This window comes from Echiichthys vipera, assembly GCF_963691815.1.
Source record: "Echiichthys vipera genome assembly, chromosome: 10".
Classification (NCBI taxonomy): Eukaryota; Metazoa; Chordata; class Actinopteri; order Perciformes; family Trachinidae; genus Echiichthys; species Echiichthys vipera.
In genome coordinates this window covers 31281667-31302379 of record NC_139835.1, presented here as the reverse complement: position 1 = coordinate 31302379, position 20713 = coordinate 31281667, and the positions used below count along the sequence as shown (strand labels likewise).

General features: G+C 46.9%; 1 protein-coding gene across 1 annotated transcript in view; it reads right to left on the bottom strand.

Annotated features, from left to right (window-relative positions):
• Window positions 1–538: 538 nt before the first annotated feature.
• The window catches only part of f5 (coagulation factor V), a gene marked incomplete at both ends in the record, with an annotated part of 26172 nt that continues 5997 nt past the window's right edge, over window positions 539–20713 (bottom strand). The window contains 22 exons of the mRNA XM_083921115.1: window positions 539–685; window positions 776–958; window positions 1889–2040; window positions 5092–5236; window positions 5319–5474; window positions 5977–6062; window positions 6179–6250; window positions 6340–6456; window positions 7749–7928; window positions 9443–9656; window positions 10480–10716; window positions 10838–11006; window positions 11101–13036; window positions 13465–13677; window positions 13761–13908; window positions 14839–15044; window positions 15140–15236; window positions 16403–16583; window positions 17788–17953; window positions 18038–18259; window positions 19590–19745; window positions 19829–20041. Of these exons, the coding sequence (XP_083777241.1) occupies window positions 539–685; window positions 776–958; window positions 1889–2040; window positions 5092–5236; window positions 5319–5474; window positions 5977–6062; window positions 6179–6250; window positions 6340–6456; window positions 7749–7928; window positions 9443–9656; window positions 10480–10716; window positions 10838–11006; window positions 11101–13036; window positions 13465–13677; window positions 13761–13908; window positions 14839–15044; window positions 15140–15236; window positions 16403–16583; window positions 17788–17953; window positions 18038–18259; window positions 19590–19745; window positions 19829–20041 (5396 nt within the window). The remainder of the gene's footprint in view (window positions 686–775; window positions 959–1888; window positions 2041–5091; window positions 5237–5318; window positions 5475–5976; window positions 6063–6178; window positions 6251–6339; window positions 6457–7748; window positions 7929–9442; window positions 9657–10479; window positions 10717–10837; window positions 11007–11100; window positions 13037–13464; window positions 13678–13760; window positions 13909–14838; window positions 15045–15139; window positions 15237–16402; window positions 16584–17787; window positions 17954–18037; window positions 18260–19589; window positions 19746–19828; window positions 20042–20713) is intronic.

Below are 20713 nucleotides of genomic sequence, written 5' to 3'. Positions count from 1 at the left end.
AGTGAGTCCCATAGACCTCCATGTTAGAGTGAGTCCCCATAGACCTCCATGTTAAAGTGAGTCAATCCCCATAGACCTCCATGTTAAAGTGAGTCCCATAGACCTCCATGTTAAAGTGTCAATCCCCATAGACCTCCATGTTAAAGAGTCAATCCCCATAGACCTCCATGTTAAAGTGAGTCCCATAGACCTCCATGTTAAAGTGAATCCCCATAGACCTCCATGTTAAAGTGAGTCCCATAGACCTCTATGTTAAAGTGAGTCCCCATAGACCTCCATGTTAGAGTCAATCCCCATAGACCTCCATGTTAAAGAGTCCATCCCCATAGACCTCTATGTTAAAGTGAATCATTCCCCATAGACCTCCATGTTAAAGTGAGTCCCATAGACCTCCATGTTAAAGTGAGTCCCATAGACCTCCATGTTAAATTGAGTCCCATAGACCTCCAGCTCAGGTATTTTGGTATAAAAACAAACATATTTAATAATTTTAAGTGTCCTCTATCATAAATACATGTCTGACAAACGTCTGTGCGCGTCACTCAAATTCGCAGCCCAACAGCTCGACTCTCATGGTGATGGAGTTCTTCCAGCTCCGGGGGACGATGCGGATAAAGCGGGAGAAGATCGGAGGGTAGATGTAGTTCTTCACGTGGTCGTTGTTGTCCGTGTTTCCCAAAAACGTCTGGATTTGGTGCGAGAGAGAGAGAGAGAAAGACAGACTGTCAAATATAACGTCTCAATATAACTTCCACGTGTTTTTCCCTCCGCTCACCTTGGACGCGATGTTGTCGTCGTCCGTGTAGTGGCTCCAGTGTATCCCATCGTTGCTGTACTGCAGAGCGTAGGACACGACGTACATCTCCGTGCCCAGAGACTTGGCTCCTTGCGTTATGATGCCTGTGATCTTCTTAATCTGGGGCAGCTCCACCTGAAGCCACTGGGTCATGTCGTTGTACTGTGAGTGAGAGAGAGAGAGAGAGAGAGAGAGAGAGAGAGAGAGAGAGAGAGAGAGAGAGAGAGAGAGAGAGAGAGAGAGAGAGAGAGAGAGAGAGAGAGAGAGAGAGAGAGAGAGAGAGAGAGAGAGAGAATGAAAATCTGTTCATCTCATCTCATCTTCAGCCTCTGATCCTGGATCAGGTCTCAGGGGCAGCAGCTCCAGCAGGGGACCCCAAACTTCCCTTTCCCGGGCCACATTAACCAGCTCTAACTGGGGGATCCTGAGGCGTTCCCAGGCCAGTGTGGAGATCTAATCTCTCCACCTGGTCCTGGGTCTTCCCCGAGGCCTCCTCCCAGCTGGACGTGCCTGGAACACCTCCCTAGGGAGGCGCCCAGGGTTCATCCAGACCAGATGATCCTGAACCACCTCAACTGGCTCCTTTCAACGCAAAGGAGCAGCGGCTCTACTCCGAGTTCCTCAGGGATGCTGAACTTCTCCCCCTCTCTCTAAGGGAGACTCCAGACCCCCTCCTGAGGAAACACATTTCACACGCTTGGACCTGGACCTGGTTCTTTGGGTCCTGACCCAGCTTTGGGGTGAGGGTAGGAACCAGGACTGAGGGTAGATCCAGAGCTTTGCCTTCCTCAGCTCTCTGTTCATCACAACGGTGCGGTAGAGCGACTGCAGCTCCGCCCCCGCTGCTCCGATTCTCCGGCCAAACTCACCTGAGGTACTTGAACTCCTTTACTTGGGGTCAGGTCTCATTCCCGACCTGGAGTAACAATCCACCGGTTTCCTGCTGAGAGCCACGGCCTCAGATTCAGAGGTGCTGATCCTCATCCCGGCCGTTTCACACTCGGCTGCGAACCGATCCATTGAGTGCTGAAGGTCACCGTTCACTATGATCGTGAATGCTTTCATTTAAACCTGTCGTGTCAGTGTTTGTACCTTCGCCTGCCACGCGTTGATGGTGCCTTGTTTGTTGAGGCGTGCAAGAGACGCTCGCCAGGGTCCAGAGTACCAGCTGGAAGCCGTGGAGCTGGCCGTGATGTGATGGTCCTCTATCAGTCTGCTCTCCATCCCCAGAGGCACCGAGCAGCCTGAGGGGAGAGCAGGAGTAAGAGTCAGTGCTTAGTTTAACATGGTACAGACGCCACCTGGTGGTCGTCCTTTAAATGAACAGAGAAGGGAATAAAGGAACATGTTTTAACCTGGTGTGTGTGTGTGTGTGTGTGTGTGTGTGTGTGTGTGTGTGTGTGTGTGTGTGTGTGTGGAAAAGCCGAAGACACCAGATGATCCACGGTTTCTCAGCTGTGCAAAGCGTAAACAGATTCATTTTAAGTCCTTTTCCCTTTGTTAATTTTGAATCAACAGCGTTTACTTTAAATCACAGGAGTCGAGTCGTCAACATCGGTCACAAACATTCAGCCTGCGAGTCCGTCACACCATCAAAACTGAGTAACAAATACCCCTCCATATGCACCTGCGTAGTGTCTACTGGACTGTGTGTGCTCAGTATTTGTTAAAAAGGTAGAATTAACGATAATAAATATACAAAACATTGTCACAAAGCCACCGATGGTCAGATCTGGAGAATGTGGACGATGTGCAAACACCATTTACCCCTAATTCTGCAAGGTGAAGCTAAGATATAGCTAATATATTGTAGCGTGTTTGACGTGTTAAAGGAAATGGGGTGTCAGTCAGAGTCACGTCTGACACATAATAAATATAACATGGAAAGAAACGAGCTCCGTCAAACCATTCAAAACCATAGAGCAAATAGCACGGAGCAGCAAATGAAATGGCAGCGATAACCAGCACTGCAAGACACACGGACCACAGTTTAATTCAGTTTTACATTCGTATTATTCAATATGAATGAACTCTAGGACAGGTGGGCGGTGATGTCATTACGGCTGCAAGTCACTACAATATCAACAGAAGTGCATTGCAGAAAAATGCAATTTCCACAAAGGATTTTTTGTATGGTGTTGTTGGTAGTTATGTGAGATTTTTGACCATTTTTATCAATTCTCAGGTGGAATTTTTAGGCAAGGCAACTTTATTTGTATCGCACTTTTCATGCACAGGGCAGACTCAAAGTGCTTCACAGCACAACACAGACAAAGTGCAAAGATTTAGCAGAAAGCTAAGGTGAATATAAAAGTGTTCAGTCTAGTTTTAAAAGTGCTCAGAGTGGAAAGAAGTTTATTCCAGCTGTTTGTTGCATAATGACTGAAAGATGCTTTCCCCCTAATTTGAGTTTACTCTGCGAACCACGAACAGATTCTGACAGACTCAGAGGATCTTAGTGATCTAGAAGGCTTATGTAGTGGGAGCAGATCAGTGATATACTTCGGCCCTAGACCATGTAGTGATTTATATGTGAACAGGAGGATTTTGAAATCGATTCTCTGACGTACAGGAAGCCTGTCGTGACTCTGGACAGTCTCTCGTTCTCCTCTTTAGTCGTTGTTTTTGTCTCCCTCTGTCGGTGTTCTTCTGTATGTGCTTTCTTTCTGGTGTTGAGTTTGTTTTCCTGGCAGGTGATCCTTGTTAGCATTGATAACCTGCCACTCTGTATATAATCCGGTACTGAGCCTCATTTAGTGCCGTATCATACCTTCTACCTACCCTGATGTCTCCCTGTGTACCTGTTCCTCTTGTGTCCATTCATCGTGTGAGTTTGTATCTAGTTCTTTGTGTTTTTCCTTTGTGTTAGTGCACCTTTTTGTAAAATAAGTTTTATTAAATTTTTTAATACTGTCTCCTGAGTTCCGTGTCTGCATTTGGGTCTCCTCCGTGTATTCTCCGTCGCCAATCATGACAAAGCCGGTGTCATGATTTAAGAACTGGTGTAATGGGCTCACATGTTCTGGTCTTTGTTGAACTCTAGCTGCAGCGTCCTGAACAAGCTGCAAGGAGATCATGACAGTAGTCCGGCCTACTGGTAATGAAGGCACGGACAAGTGTTTCTAAATCTTGAGCTGACGTGAGCCCTCTAAGTCTTGTTACATTTTTAAGGTGATAGTAGGCCGATTTTGTTACTGATTTGATGTGACTGTCGAAATGTAAATCAGAATCCATAATAACCCCAAGATTTCCGGCTTTATTTGAGGTTTTCAGGGACAGTGATAGAAGGTGTTGGATGACTTTAAAACTTTCTTTCTTAGCACTTTTAAAAGCATTTAGCACCCAATATGTGTAGGAGATGGTATCAACCCAAAAACTGCTGCAAAGCCTTATGGGACCTAAAAGAGTCTGAGGATGGACATCATATACTTCCATCATGATGTCCTGAGCCCTCACAGACTCTAAACTTTCAACATTTCAATGTTTATTTCAGATTTATGACTTTGCGGTAGTAGCTCAGTCCATAGGTGACTTGGCAGGGAACCGTAGGGTCGCCAGTTCGAGTCCCTATGTGGCCCATGAATGGAGTGTGGACTGGTGGCTGGAGAGGTGCCAGTTCATCTCCTGGGCACTGCAGAGGTGCTGTTGAGCAAGGCACTGAACCCCCAACTGCTCGGGGCGCCGGTCACTGGCAGCCCCCTCGCTTTGACATCTCTCCATTAATTGCATGTAAATAGGTCCTGTCTGTGCATGTGTGTGTATTCCAGGTGTGTGTGTGTGTGTGTGTGTGTGTGTGTGTGTGTGTGTGTGTGTGTGTGTGTGTGTGTGTGTGTGTGTGTGTGTGTGTGTGTGTGTGTGTGTGTGTGTGTGTGTGTGTGTGTGTGTGTGTGTGTGTGTGTGTGTGTGTGTGTGTGTGTGTGTGTGTGTGTGTGTGTGTGTGTGTGTGTGTGTGTGTGTGTGTGTGTGTGTGTGTGTGTGTGTGTGTGTGTGTGTGTGTGTGTGTGTGTGTGTGTGTGTGTGTGTGTGTGTGTGTGTGTGTGTGTGTGTGTGTGTGTGTAACATGAATAACAATTCTTCTTCTTCTAGAAGAACACACAGTGCTGAGCTGCATCTCAGGTTAACCTCCAGTCACAGCTGTTCATCACTTCTATGTGACGTCTGCTGTTCAAGTACCAAACCACTCGTGAGTCAGTGCCGCACATTGACCCGTCAAACACGTGTGGAAACAGACCCCTGAGTACAGAAGTGGATTTCCCATTAATCCAATGTCACGCACACGTACAGTGACATCTTACCATCGAGCTCACAGCCGTAGAACTCCATGCGCACTGTGGCCGTGTTGTACCATTCGACGGGGTGGAGCCTAATGAAGCGTCCAACCACAGGAGGAAAGAAGGTGTTTTTCTTTGTCCCGTAGGCGTCCTGGTTCCCCGTGAACACCTGGAGAGGAGTAACGCAGTGATCACACACACTTTTCTCTTCGTTTGACCCCTTTTGCAATGGTGCTCAAACGTCCTCCCACCTTCCTGAGGTCCCTGCTGTCGCCCTTATAGAAGATCCACTTCCGGCGGTCTGTGCTGTAGGAGATGGAGTACTTAACCACGTAATGGGAGGAAAACATCTGCTTGGCGCCCTGCGTGGCCACCTGGCTGATCACAACTGGCCGCTGGAAGTCCACCTGTACAAGGGGAAGTACACGGGTATCAGAGTAGCTAAAAGGCCGTTGATTGGTGCAGATGTTCCTCTACATCATGGGGGTCAAACGGATCCAGTAAAGGGTCGTGTGGCTGCAGGTTTTCATTCCAACCAAGCAAGAACACACCTGACTCGACTTACTCAATCACCTGAACAGTCTTTACACGGTTGATTTGTTGGACCAGGTGTGTTTTTGATTGGTTGGAATGAAAACCTGCAGCCAGAGCGACCCTTTACTGGATCAGTTTGACACCCATCGTTGGAAGAGTGAGTAAAACTAAAGCTCGGTGAGGCAGTGAGGACTGAAAGGTTCCTCAGCACATGGTTGTCAATGGCTCTTACCATTAAAGACTACCTTCTAACAGACAGACCCGGTGTTTAGGGAGATTTAGGGTTAAGTCCATGAGGGCGACGTACCGTTCCAAAGGTACTATAGTGAAAATGTTTGATGGAAATGCAGCTGTTTGAACTCCTCGAACACATACCTGAATCCAGCTCTTGCTATCGTCCGTGCTCCATGCGTTGTATTTACCCGGATTGTTCAGTCGGCCGAGATGGGGCTCCCAGTATCCTTCAAAGACGGAAATATTATCATTTCTACAGCATTACTACTAATTCCACAAGTCATTGTGATTGCAGTGAGATCACAGTGTATTTGTTGCCAGTACTGGCGTGACAGACTATTACCTCTGGTGTTGATCGCTGTGATCTGGTTGTCTTTCACACTGCCTGACTCTAACCCCAGTGGACGGTAGCAGTCTAGGATTACACATGAAAGCAATATCTCAATATCACAACACAACAGAACAGTATGTCCAAATGCTGCTGAGTTTTTTAAATGTTTGTACCATTATCTAGAACCAGGAAGAGGGTCTGCATGCCCTTCTGTTGGTTGAAACCAACTTCTGTCTCCAGCTGCCACAAGCCAGGTTTGGATGGATACATCTCCAGAGTAGCAAAGCTCCCTGCAATAACAGTTTGGTAAAGTCATTAAGTTGAAACAGAGTTTGGCATTTGGCTGCTGACATCTCAAATGACTTCTATACAATCACACTTCTTTATGGAGCCAGTGGAGTCTCCCCCTGCTGGACATTAGAGAGAATGCAGCTTTAAGTGGAGTCTCCTCCTGCTGGACATTAGAGAGAATGCAGCTTTAAGTGGAGTCTCCCCCTGCTGGACATTAGAGAGAATGCAGCTTTAAGTGGAGTCTCCCCCTGCTGGACATTAGAGAGAATGCAGCTTTAAGTTGAGTCTCCCCCTGCTGGACATTAGAGAGAATGCAGCTTTAAGTGGAGTCTCCCGATGCTGGACATTAGAGAGAATGCAGCTTTAAGTGGAGTCTCCTCCTGCTGGACATTAGAGAGAATGCAGCTTTAAGTGGAGTCTCCTCCTGCTGGACATTAGAGTGAATGCAGCTTTAAGTGGAGTCTCCTCCTGCTGGACATTAGAGAGAATGCAGCTTTAAGTGGAGTCTCCCCCTGCTGGACATTAGAGAGAATGTAGCTTTAAGTGGAGTCTCCTCCTGCTGGACATTAGAGAGAGTGCAGCTTTAAGTGGAGTCTCCTCCTGCTGGACATTAGAGAGAGTGCAGCTTTAAGTGGAGTCTCCTCCTGCTGGACATTAGAGAGAATGCAGCTTTAAGTGGAGTCTCCCCCTGCTGGACATTAGAGAGAATGCAGCTTTAAGTGGAGTCTCCTCCTGCTGGACATTAGAGAGAATGCAGCTTTAAGTGGAGTCTCCTCCTGCTGGACATTAGAGAGAATGCAGCTTTAAGTGGAGTCTCCCCCTGCTGGACATTAGAGAGAATGCAGCTTTAAGTGGAGTCTCCTCCTGCTGGACATTAGAGAGAATGCAGCTTTAAGTGGTGTCTCCTCCTGCTGGACATTAGAGGGAATGCAGCTTTAAGTGGAGTCTCCCCCTGCTGGACATTAGAGAGAATGCAGCTTTAAGTGGAGTCTCCCTCTGCTGGACACTAGAGAGAATGCAGCTTTAAGTGGAGTCTCCTCCTGCTGGACATTAGAGAGAATGCAGCTTTAAGTGGAGTCTCCTCCTGCTGGACATTAGAGAGAATGCAGCTTTAAGTGGAGTCTCCCCCTGCTGGACATTAGAGAGAATGCAGCTTTAAGTGGAGTCTCCCCCTGCTGGACATTAGAGAGAATGCAGCTTTAAGTGGAGTCTCCCCCTGCTGGACATTAGAGAGAATGCAGCTTTAAGTGGAGTCTCCTCCTGCTGGACATTAGGACATTTCGTGTCTCACCAGGCAGCAGTGGGTAGACGGCATGTCTGTAGCTGTTGATCTTCTTGTGGAGGAACGTCTGTCCGTGGAAGTGGACGCTCTGAAAGTCTTTGGGAGAACCCATGTTGATCAGGTACCAGTTCACCAGCTGGTCCGTGTACATCCTCAGACCCTTCAGGCTGTATATGATGCCGTTGATGGCTTGGGAAGACAAACATACATTTTCATAAGTTCTCTGTTCTCTACGTGATGAGTCTTTAATGCATGGAAGAAAAGGTATTTCACCTGCAGTACAATGTTTGGACACAATAAGAGATTATAAACAAATGTACATATCTGTGTTTAAATAGAATCATTCAGGAATGAGAAACCCAGAGACGAGTTATCATATTTCCAAAGTCAGTGGGCCGGTGAATGTCCTCATGTGTCCAGGTCAAGGGTGTCAAACTCATCCAGTAAAGGGCCGTGTGGCTGCAGGTTTTCATTCCAACCGAGCAAGAACACACCTGGTCCAACAAATCAACTGTGTGAAGACAGTTCAGGTGATTGAGTAAGTCGAGTCAGGTGTGTTCTTGCTTGGTTTGAATGAAAACCTGCAGCCACAGCGACTCTTTACTGGATCAGTTTGACACCCCTGGTTCAGGTCAACGTTCTCCTCAAAGCAATTTTAGTCCAAAGCAACTGGACTTAGTTATTTGTCTAGGAAGACATTTCACATCCCATCCAAGAGGCTTCATCAGTTCATGTACGCATCCGACCAGGACCAGAACCAGGACCAGGACCAGGACCAGGCTGGGACTGAACCAGCATTAACAAAGTCCAAACCAACTTCCACCAACGACTGCCACTCTAACGACGGTCGTTGGCACTTGGAGCACAAAGGGTTCCAGTGACATCATCGGCCTGTGAGAGATTTAATACCTGGATCTCACACCAGTTAGTTGGACCAGTTTCAGCCTGGTCCTGGTCCTGGTCCAGTCCCAGCCTGGTCCTGGTCCTGGTCTTGGTCCAGTCCCAGCCTGGTCAGATGCGTACATGAACTGATGAAGCCTCTTGGATCAGAGGTGAACATCATAACCAAGTCCAGTTGCTTTTGACTGAAATTGCTCCATGGACAAAGTCAGTGGGTTTCCTGAACGTGTTTTTGGTTAGATGCCTTAGATACGGAGAGATATTTTTTACGTTTTGTTCAGTAAATACCCCACTTGTGAACTTTGAAGCTTGTGGTTGTGTTGACAAGTGGCTAAATTAGACTACAAACATCATCGCGCCGTACAAGCAGAATCAGTTGGAAGCTAGTGGTCATGACGTTGAATGCGGTGTTTGTTTGTAGCCTAACTTTAGCTTTTTACCTCTGGCGATTCCCACTTCATAAATCATAATCGTTGTGTTCATTTGTGAAGATTATCACGTGTAAGAATCATAGACCTTTGTCAGCCACATTATTTTCTGCAATAATTGGGAACCAGTGGAAAGGTGCTTTATGTGGAGGGAACCAAGGCGATGCTAACCAAGGCGATGCTAACCAAGGCGATGCTAACCAAGGCCATGCTAACCAAGGTGATGCTAACCTAATGGCCGGACTAAAAAAATATGATATACACTCTATTTAATATAAAATATGTCATCACCGCAACAGTCCCATTAGTATGTATAATACTTTCAGGAGTCTGGGTGGAGGATCATAAGCTAGTTGGAAGTCCAAAGTGCTTTACCGTGAAATTTGAGGTTCTCCTTGAAGTTGGGATCCATCAACCTCCTTCGGGTTTTCCTCTGCATTATCTCGCGGTTCTTCTCGTAGTACCAGCTCTGCGACTCATCAAAGGTCATGAACAGCAACGTGAACTCTCTCATCTCTTCTGTCTTGTTCAGGGTGCCTTCTCGACACACCAGCAAAGGCCCGATCAAGCCGGAGTGGATATCCTTCTCCTAAAAACACATCGAAGCACATGCTTGGTTTTCAAAAATGTAAATATATTCCACTGTGCTTGTGAAATGTCATAATCCTGGTGAAGATTGATGTGTTACTTTCAGCCCATTCATGTTTTATTGTGCCACTAGGGGGCGCCACAGTCAGAAACTCTCATCTATGTGTTTGTAAATAGCATTTCTCCAGTGCCTGCAACACTCAACGCACTCACACTGTGCCTCCGTCCCGTGCCCCGTGCTTTAGGGTCCTTGTCCCCCCCTCCAGGCCCGTTTGTACTCACACTACCTGGGCCTCGGAGAATGCTTCTTGCTGCCTATACGTCATCACGCCGTAACACGTCACACACATTGATGACGTCATGGCGGTGCGTGGCTTTGTTTCCAGATCTTTCCGTAGACCTCAGAGTTTTTGTGCGTCTTGTCGACTGTTTTTGAATCTTTTCATCGACCAAATCTGCAGTAAACACTCCACCTCCGCATCACACCAACGTGAACCTTTCACCGCCATTGTTTTAAATGTCCGCGCATGGTCCCTCCTTCTTTTTTCTATGTCCCAACAGGCGCACAGGAAATGACCTCAGAACCGCCGTAGGCCTCGTGCTCGTACACGTGCTCACGCTCGTGCTCGTACATGTGCAAACGCTCTTTACTAAAGCCCACCTCTCCCAAACGGGCCGTGGACGGCAAGCGTGCCGCTCCTAGACGCGGTGCAGTAACACTCACACTGGTCAAATGAACTAGACTTTAATCGTAAAACCTGTTTGGGCACGGTACAGAAGGACAGTGTGAGTGCGCCCTTATCTACAAAGTAAAGATTACTCACAGGATTAACGCCTGAATAGTAGGCCCAGGTCCGACAGTGAGACTCATGTGGTGCTGGTCCAACCATAGAATTGACCTTCCATAAATATGTGAAGGTGGTATTGGGTTGAACCTCGTTGTCATATTTATACCAGTACTTAGAGCCATCCTCATAGTTAAGACCCTCTGTCTGCTTGGTGTACGAGACCCCATTTGGGTGTAAGGAGTACGGACGGGTGGCTTTGTTCCTGAACACCACCTACAAGACAAAAAGACACATGGCTTTAAAAGGAATTTACAATTATTTATCTTTGTGCCAATGTGAAATCCCAGAAGAGTTGTTCAGATGATGTCTTTGCAGCTGATGCTGACAGTCTTACCATGATTCTTTGTCCAACCTCCGCCTGGATGACAGGCCCCAGGATGCCCAGATGCTCGTCCATCTCTCCGCGGATGTCGGGGGTTCTGAAACTACTGTCCAAGTAAGCTCGAAAAACCACCTTGGTGAACTTGGTTTCTCTGCTGTTTTGTAGCGGCTTGTCTTGCCTCCTGTGGCAACAAAGGGACGTTATATCAGCATGTGTCTGGTAAATACCCTTTTAAATGTCATATGAGCTTTTCTTACTGCTGTTTCTGAGCTTACCTCTGTCCGTAGCCAGCATAGTCCCACTCAACCTCCTCTGCGGCGATGAAATAAGTCTTGACATTCGGGCCTGAGAGTTTTAAGTGGTACTTGGTGGTGTCGTCCAGGCTGAGATGACTGATATCTTCATGACTGCTGTAGGGGTCATTGTAGGTCACATACTCATATTCATCTGCGTGCACATTTTCCTCCTCCACACCTAGATGACTGGGGTCGTCCCCGGGAACATACAGCTCATAGTCGCTGAAGTCGGGCCGGGGCACGCCGATGATCACAGGCTCGTTAATGAGCGTCTCCTCATCAGAAACAGGTTTTGGTGAATGGGGTCGTGACCCACGCGGGGTCATGCCTGGATTGAATCCACGAGGGGATAATGGTAAGCCAGTCCTCGCCTGAGGTTTGTATTCCTTCCTCTTCTTCGTTTTCATGCCATGGCCCTTCAGAGGCTTCTGTCGGAGGTTCACCTTCTTGGTCTTCTTTTGCGGAGTTGGCGTTGTTTTAGGGGTTTCTATCCCAAAATACTTCATCATATAGTCAGGTATGTCCCTGGGCTCCATTTTGTGAGTTCCCTCATAAGTCCAGTTGTGCCCCTTTGTTTTGATGGAGGTGGTTTTAATTACCTGTTTACTGTTTTCTGTAAGGTAGATGTGCACTTCTTCATCGCTGTCTGAGGCAATCATCTCCTCAGAATGGCTCTTTCCTACCGCATCGCCGGGGAGGGAAAGGTCGGTCTCGTTGTAGAAATGTTCTGCAGAAGATGTACGGTTCAACTTGCCAAGAAGAGCTGTGATATTCTCCCACCTCTCTGACCTAATCTCCACTGATGCATTTGATCTGGATGCATTCACTGTGACATTCGGTGAGGGCCGATATTTGGGCAAAACATTTGTGACATTTTCCAGGCTTGAATTGGTTTGGATTGTCACAATGTCAGAGGAGTTTATGTGAAGCCCATCAGTGATGAGGGAGTCACTGTCACTGGTTTTGTTGTGTATGATCTCAACTTCCTCTGTAATAGACACCGAGCGGTTTGTTCCATCTGCTGACCCGTTAACACGGTTATCTGCTGTGTTATTGGCAGTGGCGTTGCCCTCTGGTGTACTGTCGAGATCGTTGATGCTGAAATTGGACGGTGCGGAGTAAGAGAACACATCCCCGCTGATGAGTCTCTCCTCGGGGTCCTTCATGCTCACAGACGTCTGGTTATCGACGGTCAGCGTTACATTTATTCCTTCAGTCTCCAAGATGGAGCTCGCATTTCCCACTACAGTAATATTGTTGGTTACTTGCAATGCCACTGTAAGATTGTTTATCTCTGTGGAAACATTTCCAACCAATGATAACACCGTGGCATTGCTTTTTGTAGCCACGCTGTTATTCCTCAGTAATTCATTTGGAGGACCCTTTTGCATATGTGTTGCATTCTCACTGATGCTTTTGTCCAGCAAATTAAACGCTGTAAGGTTGAGTCCATCCACTTCTTTCCATCTTGAAAACAATGTCTCATTGAAGGCGTTTGGATCTGGAATGGAGATCTCACTTGTATTATTTGTCTCCTTGTAACTAAGGGTGATATTTGGATCTCCTGCCGGCACATCAATAGCATCGTAGTCGAGTAAAGATAGGTCCAGCAGCTCCATATCTGAGTCGAGATTCGATTGGTTCTTCAGAGACCTGAGACCTAGTTCTTCTGCAAACATGTCGGTGTAAATGTCTGGCTCCTGCGGCTTTGTTTCTGCAGGTTTTGGCTTCTCCTCTTCCTTCTTGATCTCATCCAAGCTCAGAGGGTTCCACTGAGTGAATTCTTTGAACTCCGTTGAATCGTCATAGTCACTGTACTCATACTGGCTGTCGCGGTAGCACTCGACGTCCTGAAACTTTACCCGCATTCCTTTGGTTGTCTCATGGGAATTCAGGGTAGCCATGAGCCAGACACCTGGTTCAAGAGGGACACAAAGATCCTACATGAAAAGCTAAGCAGCTGACACTTTGCATGTGAAAACGTTTTAGATGGTGGCACTAACTCTCAAAAGTCTCTATAGTCTTATATATGGAGGCCCTGAGAGGCCATCCCGGTTAATGTTAGCTAAACTTGCTTAACGTTAATGAGCAAGCAAGCTAAGGTTAGCAAGCCAGCTGTAACTTAGCTGCTCTGCATGGCTACTCAGCTAGCTAGCAATTCAGGGCTCAGGACTGCAGCCTTACCCGTGAAGAAGACATCATTAATAACTTGTTCTTGCATTAATTCATGCATGAGATACTATTCATTCTATACAAGTCTATATTGTTGCCATATAGACTTAGATGTATCCCTACAGATGAAATACATATGGTTGCATAATCCGTCATAAGAAAGGCACTGACCAATGTTGTCCATGTTCATGGTGATGGTCTCTCCAGTCATAGGGTAGAGACTAAGAATGTCCTCCGTCTGCCCGTTCACCTCAAAGGGATGGCCGTAGAAAGTAGCCGTTTGGATGTAGTCCTGTGCTCCGATGCTGGACACGTGCCATGTTGCAATCTCTCCATTGCAGAAGCCCAAGAGCGGGCCGCTCTCAAAAACATAACCGTTAATTGCTGTAAAGAAAGTGACACGGATATCAGTCATCTGACAGGCAGCTCAATGCAGTTGGACGTACGAAGGAATGAAAATATCTTACTGTGCATGACATTGGACTTGTAAAAGTCTGGGTCTCCCTTGTTGACTTTGGACCAATCGCTGTATTGGCGAATGTTGTCATCAAGGTACCAGCTCTTGTTCTCATCGAATACAGCCAACATGGTGTGCTGCTCTTTGTCTGCTTTCAACTGTATAAACAAACCAATAGTGTGTTTGGGTTTTTAACATTTGAACAGTTTTCTCTGTAGACAGTATTAACAGCAAGTGTCAACAGTGTCAAAGTAGTCAGTTAACTTGTATTCTGTTGTTTTGCGCAACAGAATTACCGCAGCGTCAACAAATGAAGAGTACTTAGTACTTTTCTCATTGTATAAACAGCTTTAGTGCAAAGATAAACAGAATGTGCAACGATCAGAGCGTAAAGTTTCATCCTAATTGTCATGATCACATCTGGACGGCCCTCCTCTCCTTCTTTACTCCCTGTGTTTTTGTCTCCCTCTGTCGGTGTTTCCCTGTATATGCTCCTCTTTGTGTGTTTCCCTGGTGTGAGCTCGTTTCCCCGGCAGGTGGTTCTCGTTGGCTCTGATCACCTGCCTCTCTATATATTAACCCGGTCCTCAGTCTCGGATCATTATTTCACATACTCCAGGTGTCTCCCAGCGTACCTTCCTCCTGTGCTCGTTCCACGTGACCAGTTTTTCCTCGTGTTTTCACTTTGTTCTCTGCACCTTATTGTTAAAGTAAGTTGATTAAATCTGTTAAACCTACTTTAGGTCCAACCTGTGTATTCCCCGTCACCCCACATGACACTAATGACATAAACTTTGCTTTGTTCAGCTGCCATTTTTTAACATTGTGATGGAAACTATATAGAAAATATTAACATAAGATAATCATCTAACTCTAAAGGAAGGAATGTCTGTTTGTATCATCCAATCAGCTTCACACTTGGGGTGCAAAGGACCAATGGGAGTTCAGTGACGACTGTGAAGTAGATTGGAAGAGTGGTTTTCTGAATAAACTCCAAGCAGCACTCTCTGCGGCCAAGCAATCAGCCGCCCGGTCGCCCGCCCTGCTCCTAGCACGCCTAAGAACGAACGCAGAATCGTTTTTATTACCTGGACACCCCTGATATTGAGGGAGCGACTCTTGCAGATGAGGATCTGTCCTATCAGCCCTGAGGCGATGTCCCGCGGTGTGTCCACTGCACTGTGGTAGAGTCGTGTCAGACATCGAGAGTCCGCATCGAAAGGCTCGTCCTCGTCGACCACTCTCCATACGTAGGTGTGTGTCTCACCGGGCTGAACGCCATGAGACTGGTTACCTGGCCAACACATTGAGATATACTTATTTATACTGAAACCAGAGCGCACCTAAGGGTTCAACCCATTTGTTTTACTGTGAGGAGAGATTCGATACCTCCTGCTGGGTAGTTGACTCCCTCATCTGACTTCTCTATCGTCAGTCCATGCGGATAGATGCTGTAGGGCCTGGACGCCTTGTTCTTAAAAACAATCTGTAAAAGGACAGGAGGACGTGTGAAGACAGCGTTAACATGATATGCCTGAAGTCCAGAATGAAGGGATTAGAGTGACACATGATGATCTGTACTCAGTCACTGATCTGAAAACCACCGACTCTGAGTTTAAATCGCTGACTTTCAACTTAGTTCGATAGTGTTGATATCCACTACACTTCCTGTTGTTTAAGTCTGAGTGTGTGTGTGCGTGTGCGAGTGCGTGTGTGTGTGTGTGTGTGTGTGTGTGTTATTGCATAGAGACTTTTTTTCTATGTGAGAATAAAGTCTATCTAATCTAATCTAAAAAGATCCATTAGCCATTTTTCAATGTAGTTCCCCAACTTTAGAAGAAGTTAACATAACCATGGGGCAACTGTGACTCAGTGACAGAGTGGGTCGTCCTCCATTCGAGAGATTGGTGGTTCGATCCTCACCTCCCCCGGTCCACATGTCGAAGTGTCCTTGGGCAAGACACTGAACCCCGAATTGCTCCCTGTGCTGCACATGGGTGTGTAAATGTGTGTGAATGGTCAGATTAGATGGTCTGTAGACGTCCACTGCCATCAGTGTGCATGTCTGTGTGAATGGGTGAATGTGACAAACACAGTGAAAGCACCTTGAGTAGTCGGAAGACTAGAAAGGCGCTAAATAAGTCCATTTACCATTTACTTAGGTTAATAGAGAGCTGTAGGGATGATGTATTTCTGTCGTCTAAACCTGAAGTTAGCATCTCCCTGGATCGATCAGGATTATCCAATGGGATTTTTCCATTGGACTTTGGATTACTGCAGAATCTGTAGGCTACGGGGCAAGATTTGGGAAGCTTTCTGGTTTCTGAGTAGCACTGACCAATCACGTTCGAGCATGCTTTGGTTGCATGCAGTTAAAAAGTCTGTGTGGAGAGCGAAAGAGGCCGAACGCTCTAACTGTGATACAATCTGGGAACCCATCGACTATCTGATAAACTGACCGACTGATAAAGGTTTAGCTATTCATTATCTCTTTGTTATTATTTATCTGCATTCATGTACCGATAAATACAGCAGAGGAACACCTGAATTATTAGTCTTAACCCCAAAGACTCAATCAAGCTCAGAAATGGTGTGTTCTGTAATGAAGTGTGTTACGTGAAGCACTACGTAATATCATTGTGCTGCTCTCACCTTGATGACATCTCTGATTTGCGCTTTGATCACCGGTCCCGAGATCCCCAGCTCATTTTTCCGTTGCTGCGACTCCACCCTTTCAGTGAAGGACTCGTTTGCGTACAGCGTGTACACCGCTTTCTTGTACTTCCCACCGATGCGTGTCGATGACTGCCTCAGGTACTGGAACTTGAAGTCCCTCCACAAAAAGAGAAGAGGTTTCATTTTAAATAAATGGTTAAATAAGCATGTTCAATATCAGTCAAATGTCAGGACCCAAAGAACCAGGTCCAGGTCCAAGCGTCTGAAATGTGTTTCCTCAGGAGGGGGGCGAGAGAGGGGGAGAAGTTCAGCATCCGTGAGGAACTCGGAGTAGAGCCGCTGCTCCTTTGTGTTGAAAGGAGCCAGTTGAGGTGGTTCAGGATCATCTGGTAAGGATGAACCCTGGGCGCCTCCCTAGGGAGGTGTTCCAGGCACGTCCAGCTGGGAGGAGGCCTCGTGGAAGACCCAGGACCAGGTGGAGAGATTAGATCTCCACACTGGCCTGGGAACGCCTCAGGATCCCCCAGTTAGAGCTTGTTAATGTGGCCCTGGAAAGGGAAGTTTGGGGTCCCCTGGTAAAGCTGCTGCCCCCGCGACCTGACCCCGTATAAGCGGTTGAAGATGAGCTGAGACTATCAGTCAAATGCTTAACATTTAAAGCTTCTGTCGGCAAGTCTGGCAGTCTGGAGTTGACTCCAACTCTCACGCCCCTCCCCCTCTACCACGAGCTCCTACGCTCCCTTCAATTGAGTGAGATTCATTGATTGATTGATAAACAACATGGAGTACACGCCACATGGAGGTAGGCTGGCTAACTTACTCATTGATAGCAACTGCTAACGCCATTTAGCGTATGCTAGCTTGAGGCGTGTGTCTGTGATATTGTAACATGACCGGGGGGGGTCTGTGGCGTGTGCACCAACTGTGAACTGTGCTGAGTGGACAGGATGATACGGGCGCGGTGGAAACAACAGGCTCAAGGTGCAACCGGATGATTTATGTCGTTGTATCGGAGCAGAGTGTCGGCTTCAGTGAATACGATCTAACAAATGTTGCCGACTGTGACTTTCAAAAATGTATATTTACATGACAACATTTCAGAATCACCCCTGCATCGCTTTCGGGATTATCTTGTCTGTAAAAAAGGGATTTAATTTCGTTTTTGTTTGAAAATATACGCCAATAAATACCAATATGTCTGTGACAGGGCCAATATCTGCCCAAAGTATCACCTGACTGCTACATCGGTCTGGCTCTACTTTTGAAAATACAAAGAGCAACTCACATCATTTCACACACTTTAAATTATGAACAATATATTTTCCTGCAGAGGGAAGTCTGATGAAGTCTGTGCGTCTTACTCGTCGATGTGTTCTGGCATATTAGGGGAATAGTCCCAGACGATCTCCTCAGCAGCGATGTAGTACGTCCACTCCCTGCTGTGTCGTCTTTGTTCAATGGTCATCCTCCGCCTGGGTGCGTTGAAGCCGTCACACTTTTCCACCTCCACGAAACCGTGCAAGCCGGCTGCAGTGGCAGAAACACGTGTGTTGGTTAAATTGGTAAAACGTCGTCTATCTACGTTAGATGATGGAATGGAGAGAAGCGTACCCTCCATGTGCTTGACGGTGTGCGAGGAGAGCAGCCAGCGGCCCGTGTGGAGCGCCACCATGCTGGCAGTGGCGGAGGAGCCGCTGATGAGGCCCACGGATGACACTTTATGCCCGTTGTGCTGCAGCACCTGCCCGTTCAGGTGCACCGAGAACACCTCCGGCTCTGAGCTCATGCCCAGCAGGTGCAGGCTCACTGAGGCGTAGGCACACACACTGACGTCTGGAGGGAAGACAGAACACTGTTCGTCACTTTATGTATTTTATCTTTCCGGTGTTTGGCTTGAGATCTGGTGTGCCACGCACTTTTACCATTATTGTATATTCCAAGAGTAAAGCTTCAACATCAAGAGTTTAAGTTTTAATGAATTTAAGTGGCGTAAAATCACCCCATGGTCTTTTTCAGCACTTACATACATCAAACAAGCCATTGAGACAGTGTTCTTCGCTATAACCGGACGTGGCTAACAGTGATTAGCTCGGGGCAGTACGGTGAAGGCATTCAAAGGTCTTTTTTAACCACTAATACTGTTTAAAATAACAGCAAACCTCTGCAGCAGCATGAGAAGAGTCCCTACACACACAACAAAGCAGCAATGGGCTCCTTCCACTGTAATGGACTTTACTATGAGAGGAGCTGGTACAGGGGCCAGTAGGTAAGTCTTTAAAACACTCTTTAATAAACTCTGGCTTCACTAACTACGCTGATGACGCTTTGTTGTGTGTTTAGGGACTCTTCTCATGTTGCTGCAGAGGTTTGCTGTTATTTTCAGCAGCATTAGTGGTTAAAAAAGACCTTTGAATGCCTTCACAGTGCTGCCCCGAGCTAACCACTGTTAGCCACGTCCAGCTGTTAAAAACACTGTCTTGATGGCTTATTTGAAGTATGTTATTGCTGAAAAAGACCATAGGATGATTTTGTGCAGGAATTAAACTTGCCAAACATTGATTGTTCCAAAAACGCTGCTTTTCCTCGTCTTCAATTAAAGTAAAATGAATATCTTTGGGTTGTGGACTGAGTTCAAGTCATCTGTCTCTGCAGTGAGTTTAACCACGGTAGCGTGAGGCATCAGCATTGTTGTCACGGCTACGACCAGGCATTTTAGCATTAACCAGAACAGCGTGAAGTGTCCGGATGTGTCCACCTGAACACCTGAGTTCATTCATTCATTCATTCATGCATTCATTCATTCATCTTCAGCCTCTTGTCCCTGTCGGGGTCGCGCGGGGGCTGGAGCCGATCCCAGCTGACATCGGGCGTGAGGCGGGGTCCACCCTGGACAGGACGCCAGTCTATCACAGGACACATAGAGACGAACAGAGACAGACAACCATTCACACCTACGGGTGATTTAGAGTCATCAATGAACCGAACACCTGCACGTCTTTGGACTGTGGGAGGAAACCGGAGAACCCGGAGAAAACCCACACAGACACGGGGACAACATGCACACTCCACACAGAATGGCCCCAGCTAGGATTCAAACCAGGAACCCTCTTGCTGTGAGGCGACAGTGCTAACCACCACACATGAGTAATATTCAATGACTAACCAGGTAGCTTTCCCATCGTGTATCCGTTGATGGTGTATTTCACGGGGTCGGCGTGGTTGTGCGGCTTGTAATTGCTCTCTCTCTCATCAAAAACCCCAAAGAGGAACACGAACTCCTGGTGGACGCCGACCTGCTCCCCCGACTCATCCAGACTCCCTGATAACGAGAGAGAGCGATAACAAAAGTGATGATAACTGATCAAAGTGCAGTGGAAACGCATGTTCTGTTTGAATGCTTACCCGGTTTGCAGATGAGTAAAGCGCCAACGAGGCCCGAGTTGTAGTCCTGAACGACGTTTTTGTGGGAGATGTAGGTGTAGGTGAGACAGGTGGGGTCGCTCGGCTGCGGCGCGACGGCTGACGTCACCTCCCAGTAGTAAACGTGTTGGCGGTTAGGCTTCACCACGTCGTCCTCCTTCTCTTTCTGGGATGTGTTGTCAAAGTAGTTGGCTCCTGCAAAAACAGTGGATGAGATCATACGAAAATGATTAATACATGTAAGAAGCTGTTAAAGGGACAGTGTTTTTCGCTAACAGGCGGACGTGGCTAACAGTGATTAGCTCGGGGCAGCGCGGTGAAGGCATTCAAAGGTCTTTTTTAACCACTAATGCTGCTGAAAATAACAGAAAACCTCTGCAGCAGCATGAGAAGAGTCCCTACACACAAAACAAAGCAGCAACAGCGTAGTTAGTGAAGCCAGAGTTTATTAGAGAGTGTTTTAAAGACTTACCTACTGGCCCCTGTACCAGCTCCTCTCATAGTAAAGTCCATTACAGTGGAAGGAGCCCATTGCTGCTTTGTTGTGTGTGTAGGGACTCTTCTCCTGCTGCTGCAGAGGTTTGATGTTATTTTCAGCAGCATTAGTGGTTAAAAAAGACCTTTGAATGCCTTCACCGTACTGCCCTGAGCTAATCACTGTTAGCCACGTCCGGCTGTTAGCGACTCTACCTGGATTTCTCCGTTAATAGTTGATTTAAAATTGATACAAAATTAGTAAAACAAAATGGGTGTAAGAGGAATAAATATGGATCAAAATGAATAAAATGGGCGCAGGTTGAGTAAAAACTGAAACAAAAACGACTAAAAATAGATTTGTATTCACTAACTACGCTGTTGCTGCTTTGT